The sequence below is a fragment of the Solanum lycopersicum genome, chromosome 9 (genome assembly GCF_036512215.1).
Source record: "Solanum lycopersicum chromosome 9, SLM_r2.1".
NCBI lineage: Eukaryota > Viridiplantae > Streptophyta > Magnoliopsida > Solanales > Solanaceae > Solanum > Solanum lycopersicum.
This window is the reverse complement of record NC_090808.1, coordinates 18,225,709-18,234,494: the sequence shown is the minus strand read 5'-3', so window position 1 is coordinate 18,234,494 and position 8,786 is coordinate 18,225,709. Positions and strand designations below refer to the sequence as shown.

The 8,786-nt window shown below is 34.3% G+C and overlaps 1 protein-coding gene across 4 annotated transcripts; it reads right to left on the bottom strand.

Moving 5' to 3' along the window:
* Positions 1-621: 621 nt before the first annotated feature.
* Positions 622-5,118, bottom strand: LOC101262147 (adenine DNA glycosylase). Of its 4 annotated transcripts, none has more exons than XR_003248166.2 (8): positions 4,522-5,118; positions 4,389-4,448; positions 3,807-3,926; positions 3,634-3,731; positions 2,795-3,365; positions 2,613-2,719; positions 1,914-2,049; positions 622-938 (listed from the first exon to the last, which is right to left on the bottom strand). XR_003248166.2 is itself a non-coding variant. In XM_019215803.3 (7 exons), exons 1-7 carry the CDS (start codon positions 4,942-4,944, stop codon positions 1,966-1,968), a joined length of 1,431 nt encoding a protein of 476 aa, XP_019071348.1. In that variant the 5' UTR covers positions 4,945-5,118; the 3' UTR covers positions 1,913-1,965. The 4 variants fall into 4 exon arrangements, 1 of the variants encoding a protein (XP_019071348.1); XR_002028630.3 differs by having other exon boundaries at positions 2,827-3,365; XR_011211584.1 differs by having other exon boundaries at positions 2,859-3,365.
* Positions 5,119-8,786: the final 3,668 nt, after the last annotated feature.

Here is an 8,786-nt window from a genome sequence, read left to right as displayed (position 1 = left end):
TGTTTGTGATAACAAGACTGCTATACAAATTGCTGAGAATCCTATATTTCATGAGAGGACCAAGCACATAGAGATAGATTGTCATTTTGTAAGAGGAAAGATACAAAAGGGGTTGATCAAGACAATGCATATTTTCGGAACTGATCAAGAAGTTGACGTTCTAACCGAAGCTCTAGGAGGACAACAGTCAACAGTATTACTACATATTATGAGGTTGATTGATGCTTTGAAGGCTCAGCTTGAGGGGGAGTGTTGATAATATAGAAGTGTACAGGAATTACCAACTAAGATGCCAGATGATAAAAGTAGTTATAACTAACTTTAGAATTAGTTAGTTGGTTAATTAACAATAAACAAGATGAGTTAGTGAGTTAGATATTTTATTCTAAGTCGGCTAGTTGTGTATAAATAGATAGTAGCATTGTATTGTACAAATATGGATGAAAAACATTTTTCTCCTTTTCACCGTAAATCTCTCCCTCTCTCATTTCCAGTTCATCTTCATCCTTTCAAGCATAGTTTGAACATCTCTCTTAGGTCATTCCGCCTTACTTTTGCCCAAATAAATAAGTCATTCCGCCTTACTTTTACCCAAATAAATAAGAGGTGCAGGAGCTCTCATTGAAAAAGTTGTAACTTAGTTAATCAAAAAAATCAATTTCTGGTTACCATTCCTTACATCTAAAAGAAGAAAACCAACCAAAATGGTGAAAAGGAACAAAAGAGATTAAGTTCCAAGAAACTATGCCTGTAGGCAGACTATTTACAACCATTAGATCCCTGAAACCGCTTGCACTGGTTACACATCCACTTGATAAAGCAGACTGAGCTTGGAAACACATGTCAGTAAGATACAACAATTTAGCATCTGTATGTTCTGTTATACACCAATTGTCAAACACCTGCACAATGATGTCTTCATGCCTAAATTTCCATTCCTGAAACCAAATAACATTCATTTATCCATACGATATGATATCATCATATCGTAATACGAAATATGAAATTGAAGTTTGTTTAGACATACGATATGAAATTTTTGTATTGTAAGTATTTTCATAAACACAAGAGTTTCATAAGTTGTAAAATTAAAATAGCCCCAATTGTTTATTCAATCTTACCAAATAAACAAAAATTTATAAAATCGCATAATAAATTATTACAAAGCTATTTGTTCTCAATTGTTCCATCTAACTTTAATTCAACAAAAAAAAAAATTGACCATAAATTGTAGTGTGCTAGTCTTTAATATTACTCAACAATCAATTGGTATTAGTTAAAAGTGACTATATGTTGCTGATAATAACAAATTTTAAAAAAAGTAATAATGTCATTATAAATTTTATTTACATATAATATAAATGGTTGGTAGATATAAATGTGGGGTTGTTTTAACAAAATATAAACTTGTAGATCGATTTTTGTATTAAAAAGTATCTCAAATCATGATATGAAATTCTCATATCATGATTTTTGGACAATATGGAATCACACCTCACATCTCATCATATGAAATCATGAGATGGAATGAACATAAAATCGCATGTCATAAAAGCTGATTCCATCTCATGATTTCATAGCGTGATATGGTATCGCGTGGTCAAACGTCTACTTATTGTAGCTATGAATTATTAACATGTATTCTCTTAACTTCTTAATGTGTGTATTATAGTAGAACCAATTCAATTCTTAACAAGACAAACTGTATGTGTCATCAGTTTGACCCATGAACGCACTTGCTTGGCTGGAAATGTAGAAAGGAGAAAAGGGGCGGATGTTTATGAAACAAGAACACACATTACTAGGAGGTTGAATAATAGCCTAAATGAATAAAAACCAATCAGAACATAAAGAAACCTTATACATAATCTTAGATCAGGGAGGAGGATCCCAGAATTTGGAGAAAAGAGTACCTGAGGGTCAAGTTAAGGTATTCTTGGCACAGCCACTCTGCCAGTACCATCTCTATCTTCTTACTGCTGTCTTCCTCCTCCTTCCCGGGATGGTAGCCTGTTCAGTTTGCTTGTGTTTCTGTACCATGGTATAAACCTGCATTACAATAAAACTGTTGGTCACCTTTTATTCACCATTCCCACTCAGATGTTCAACCAATAAGAAAGCAGCAGGAAAGTAGGGTCACTCATCAAGAGACTAATGTTGCAATGTTGACCATTGAACAAAGTGTCCGAATACAAGAATTAGATGGTAATAGGAGAAACTAATGTTGAACATCCTAACACAGTAGTAATTTTATTTTTTATGCTGACTATATTGCACAATGTTAAAAATTTAACAGCCGAAAAACATTCATACATGAGCTAAGCACAAAGTGACAACATAACCTCGACTACTAGGAAGTTGGACCTATATTTACATGATCCATAGATAAAGCTCTTGACAAGTGCATTATAAATTAAGGAAAATATTAAACTCAAGATGTGAATTGTCAAGTCATTGTGCAGGAGCAGTCAGTAAGATGTTTGTTGTTTCAGAGAAGTTCTTCTTTCCTTATTTACAACCAACTTATACGAGCCATCACATTTCTTCATTATAACATTCAACTACACTGATAAGGCCGGCAAAACCTAGTATCCGTTGATTTTCAGCCATACCTTTCTTACTCCAGATGTCAATCCCATGCTATCAAGGTTTTTGCCATCAACATACTTCCATGTAATACTCTCTTTGTCCAGTTTTTCGTCTTCGATGCTTCGATTACCTACATGTCAACAGAAACCACATGCAATTAAGTATATAAAAAAGGTGCTACACTCTAAACATTTGAGTAAGTTACCATGAGGTAGTAAGTCAACACATAGAGTGAACCTTTTGGATGTAAGACCAATAACTCTACGTACATCTTGAGGCGTATATGACTGAAGACGTGGACAAATTCTCCAATATCTTCTCGTGAAACTATTCTAGTAGACTCTTTAAGATCCAGATTGAGTGACGACTGTAAAAAGTTATCAATCGCTTTTCTTCTCGAGGCCAGGTCTGCTTCCTTCTCCAAGAGAATTGATGGAAACTCCCAGAGGCCGGCAAGTAGACCCTCATTTGGTCTTTTTACAAGAATATATTTGCTGTTGGATTGAGATCCCGTCATTTCCTGGCAATCCAGTATCTCTACAACACTAACAGCAGAAAACTCATGCCTTTGTTTGGCCTTCACAACTTTTGTTGGGTAATCTGAAACATGAACTGACTCGTTCTGCCTAGAGAGCGACAAAGCATGACATTGCGCAGAGATGGGGCACACAGCACAACCTGGATTCGAAAGAGAGCACAACGTAGCTCCAAGTTCCATAAGAGCTTGGTTGAAATCTCCAGGCCTACAAGGATCAACTAATTGTCCTGCAAGTTTCCTAATTCAAAAGAAAATATATCATGACACAGGATGGAAAACTCATTAAGAAATAAAGTAATATCTGAAATTGAGTGATTACTAGTATCTAGCATGATCACTTCTTAAGAAAGATATTAATTTATATTCGTTCCCTGAATATATTTGATATGAAGCAGAAAGAAAAGATAATTAGAGAAAGAAATATGATGCAACTCTCTGTAAAGTTGCTTACTATCTTCCACAGCAAGAAAACATTTAAAACTTCTTTATACATCACAAAGACTCACCAAAAACTCTTAACTGTCGCGGTGTCTTTTGGATTCGCTGATATGGCCTTCAGCCTAGAAATAACCCTGACCACATTCCCATCAACAACAGGTACTACCTACAGTTATAACTTAGAAAATGTGAGAAGAGGAAGAGTGTATTAGAGAGACAAAAGTTTGCAAAACCTGTGAACCTTTTTGAAGGCAATTGAGGCAATAGCACCAGCAGTGTATTCACCAATTCCTTTGATCTTGCGAAGTTCTGAAACAGTCTCTGGAAAACTACCTCCTTCTTCAACCACCTCTTTTGCACCCTGCAAAAACACAGATATCTCTATTAAGCAAACACAATAAACACATGAGTAGAGCTAAGAATGCTGATTTGCAATGCACTAAATTTTAAGCCGATTAAAAGTTGTAGACACAATTTTAGTCTGCACAAAAGATAATCAAATAGATTTTGGACACTCCACCTTTAGCTAGTCAATTGTCACTTGGCAACTACATAGATGGATAAATGCTGAGTTACTCTGTAGGAATATGCTGGATCCAGCTAATAAAGATTATGCTGGACCCATTACTAGTATTGTTTTCTATTCTTAGTCAAGTATGCATTAGTTTCAGTTTTTTTTGTATATAAGGTAATGAGAGGAATTGAACGCCTATGAAAACCCTTGGTTGTGGGAATTTATAGATTTTGAAACATCTGTGATAATTGGTGGTAAGTTGAACTAAATGAAAGAAAGAAGAAAAGTTTTGAGCATCAGATAGTTGACCTGTAATAAGAAGCGAACTCGTCTATAATACCCCAAACCAGCCCACATTTCATTCACCTCCTGCAAGTTAGGAGAGGACAAGGCTGTAAAGAAAATGAAGCATGGAGGTAAGTGTATAACTAGTATAAGGAACCTCAAGAGAAGCTTGAGCAAGATGATGAAGAGTAGGCCATTTGTTCATCCAGCGTTTGAAATAATCAATGACAGTTGAAACCCTAGTTTGCTGAAGCATTACTTCAGAAACCCAGACGGCATAACCCCTTTTATCTCTCTCATCAGAACCACCACTGATTCTTCTCCAAGGAAGGTCTCTTTGATTTTCATCATACCATTCCAATAGAGAAGCCCTAATCTGTAGGGTTTCATCTTTAGAGAAACTGATGTCCTCTATATCATCGCTTTCTTTTGGAGGTATTTCTCTGCTACGCCGAGCTCTCTTCTTACTTTTCAGGGACATCAACACCCTTTTCTTCTCCTCCATTGATACAGAGTACCGCTTATTCAGATTTCCCGCTAAGCAATGCGTTTCAAAATGTAAGCAAATGGTCACTGGCATAGTCTATCTTTGTTTTTATTTTAATTTTTGGTTAAATTTCTCTCTGTATATGTGTTATAAATTTCTCTCCCTCTCTACACGTGTGTTATGAAACTATATAAAATTAGAAGATGAATAAAGTAGGGAGAAGAGAAAGATTTCTTATTTATATATTCAGGATTCATTATCTTTCACAAATTTTATTACATTGAAGAAAATCCTTTATTTATAGCGAAACCTTACTTGGTCCCCAAATAATATTCCTAACCATATCCTAAAACTCCACATAATTAGACTTTCACTATAATACAAATTATTTATAACACTCCCTCTTGAATGTCGTTAGATTATGTGCCTCGTTAAAACATTAGTAGATAAAACCCAGTGGGAAAAAAATCTAGTGAAGGAAAAAGAGCATACATATCTAATAATATGCATTATGGATGCCTCATTAAAAACCTTACCAGTAAAACCCAATGGGACAAAACCTTGTGAGGAAAAAAGAGTACATCGCGTATTAACTCACCCTCATAAAACATCAAGAGACTTGGATCTTCGTTTTCCAATCTTGAGTATCAACTTCTTGAAAGTTGTAGTTGGTAGAGACTTGGTGGATAAATCAATGTAGTATTATTTGAACAAACATGATATCATCATTTTTGGGAGCTCATGAGTGTAGAAAAATCTTGACGAAATATGCTTTCTTCTATCTCCTTTTATGAATCTTCCTTTCAGGGTCAAAGATTTCTCTAAGTTCCTTACTTTAACTTCTTTAAGTAAATAATTTGTTGCCTTTTGAAAACTCTTCAAGAGTTTCAATTATAGTTATCAACTTGCATAACAATACTTGTACATGATTTATGCATTTTGAATCTATTTAATCCTTATGAGGATGATAAACAAGTTTTTCAAAACCTTGTATATGCTAGATTTCGAACCCATTGGATATTTTCATATTGATTTTGTCAAGTGACAACACTCAATATTAGGTGTATGACATCTTCTAGTGCTTAGATTGCAAGTCAAATAAGCTTTATGCTTACCAAGAAGCATCATTCCACTTTTCACTTGATAATTATTTCTACACCAACATGCTTTAATAGTCGTAGAATTTATATCATAATAATTTTTAACAATATTGCGTGTTATTGTATCAAAGATGTCGTCAACGATATATCATTTTGCATTGATTCACAATACGACATAACTTATTGAGATCTCATCACTTCATTATTTTTAGGTAGCTACCCCTCTCATGAGATTTTCATAAAGTGTTATGTCGTAGGATCTCCAAGAACATATTGTCTCCTTATTATGATCATTTTGATTCTTTGATCCTCTCCCTTTTTCAAAGATTATTTTATTTAGAATTGATTAGTCTATCATGCCTCATGCATGTCGTAAACTCTATCTTTAAGGGATATTCAATAAGAGTATTTACAACTTTTGTGTTGCTTCTAATCTCCCCTTATGTAGACAAACTAACATATATTTCAATCTTTTGGAGAATTTATCTTTGTGCATCATTGTATATTCATTGATTATATACTACATACTAAAATAATCAGATGATAAATATTTGGCCCCTGATCATAAATTAACAGAAAGAAAATCTGATCATAATTTGTTGGTTTGATGCATATAATTACATTTGTATGCGGTATCATATTTCAGATCAACACATGAAGCTTTATTTTCACAAGCAATGATTTCACTATCTCAAACATTTAATATCACAACATCTTGCGTATTTATCAATCAAAGATAAATTGTCTTGATTACATATTCTGAAATTGTGCTCTTATCTCAATTATTTTTTGCACAAACAATTTTGCGAATGTCAAAGTGCAAGTTGACAACAAACGCACATGCGATTATCTTATTGATGCATCTTTTTATCATATCACATAGGTAAACGGGCCCATATTCACCTTATATACTTTTCAGAATTTAGGGATTTAATCCCAACTTTAGTTGATCAAATCAACTTTATCACGAGAACAAGCAACGTAAAGAATTCTTGAAGAATCTTCTAGTTTTTCAATGTATGTCCATTACTCAGCATGCACATCTTTGGGATGACCAAATTATTCATGCCAACTAATAAAATTATTAGTACTCGTGAACTCCAAGTTTACTACTCCATGTACCTTCTGCTTTAGTAAATTTCTAATTTATTATTATATGAGTAAATTTCAATTTTATTACTCCAAGAGTAATATTCAGATTTATTTCTTCTCAATTACTTTACCCTTTAGGTGAGTCGTGATCCCATCATTGAATGAACTAATCTGAAGAAAATTGTGCATGTAACATATTACTTGTGCCAACGTTTTTGCAAACATCAAGTTGTGAGATAATAATAGACACACATGAGACCATATAGAAGAAACATTTATTAGGACCATTAAATATCTAAACAATCCACTAAGTGGATGTCTAGGTCCACAAATATCTGTATACGTTCCTAGAACGGAGAGAATTCAATCTCAACTTTCGTTTATGATGGTCTCACAATTAACTAGCCTTGCTAACAGGTATTACAAAAAATTCACCATTTAAAAGAATTTCTAGTTTCTTCCATGGATGTCCCAGTTGGCTTGGTCTTTCATAGCTTGGGCTTGAACAGTGGCGGATTGATCCAATTGAATGAGGGAAGCCTTTATATCTCTATCCATCAAGGGTGGAGGATTGACAGGAGCTTGTTCCATAGTAGCATCTTCTTCAAGTGGAGGGACTTTCTCACCACGGGGAGGAGCCCCCGCATTGGCAATTTCCTCTTCAAGTCTTCGTGCCTCATTCCTTCGAGTGTTCGATCTTCCTATAAGCACAACAATTGGATAAGATGTAAAAGCACACTATAAGTACACTTTAATGGCACGATATAAGATTTCCAAGAAGGAGAATGATTCTTAAACATCACATAGATTCCTATTCATAAGTGTGGCGCGCTTCACAATTATGAATACAAACCTAAATAGACATGGTAGAGAGAGACATCGACTTTAAGATAATTCAACCTCATGATCTGATACCAAGTTTGTCACATCAGGGTTTACCCCCTAGGCGTAACCGGCGTCGTCGTCCTCTTTAAGAACTAAGAATAGCCTCTTAGTTTACATCATCACATTCATAAGTCGAATTTAGTGGAAAAATTTAAAACTCTTATTACTTCTGCTTGGAAGTTTATATAGACCCTACATACACATAATTACATATATATCGAGTATATATAGACCCTTTATACAGGAAGGTTACATAGCCTTCTAATTTTATTGCACATACATATATAAGATAGGAAATAGTCTCAAAAATTGTCTCATCTCATACCATCTAAATGATCATAGAAATTCGGACATGGCCCTACATCAATGTAAAGAAGCTAAATATAGTCTTATACAAATCATACTCAAATAAAAGTGGAATGAACATAAAAGTCTTAGAAAAACAAAGCAACTTCATAAGCAGGATATCGGCATCGCCCTCGAAAAGTGAGGACCTACCCACTTGGATGATAGAGAATATCCAAACCTTCTACAAGTCGTCTGGAATGAGCCTTTAACAATCGGAACCTAAAATGTTTGGAAAAGGGGAGAAAATAGGGTTAGTACGCCACTTGTACTAAGTATGAGACCATATGCACATATGAGAAAAATATGCTAAAAGGGGACATTTAGTTAAACCATAATATTTTACTCTTTTGAAGTCTTATGCAAAATCAAGCAAGTCATACCAAGTAAAAAAACATGTTTACTAACTCAAACAAGTAATATGCATATCACCATACTTGAACCCATAATCTACTACAACCCTATCATCATGGAATGACATCACAAGCATGAACGAGAGTACATTTAATTATG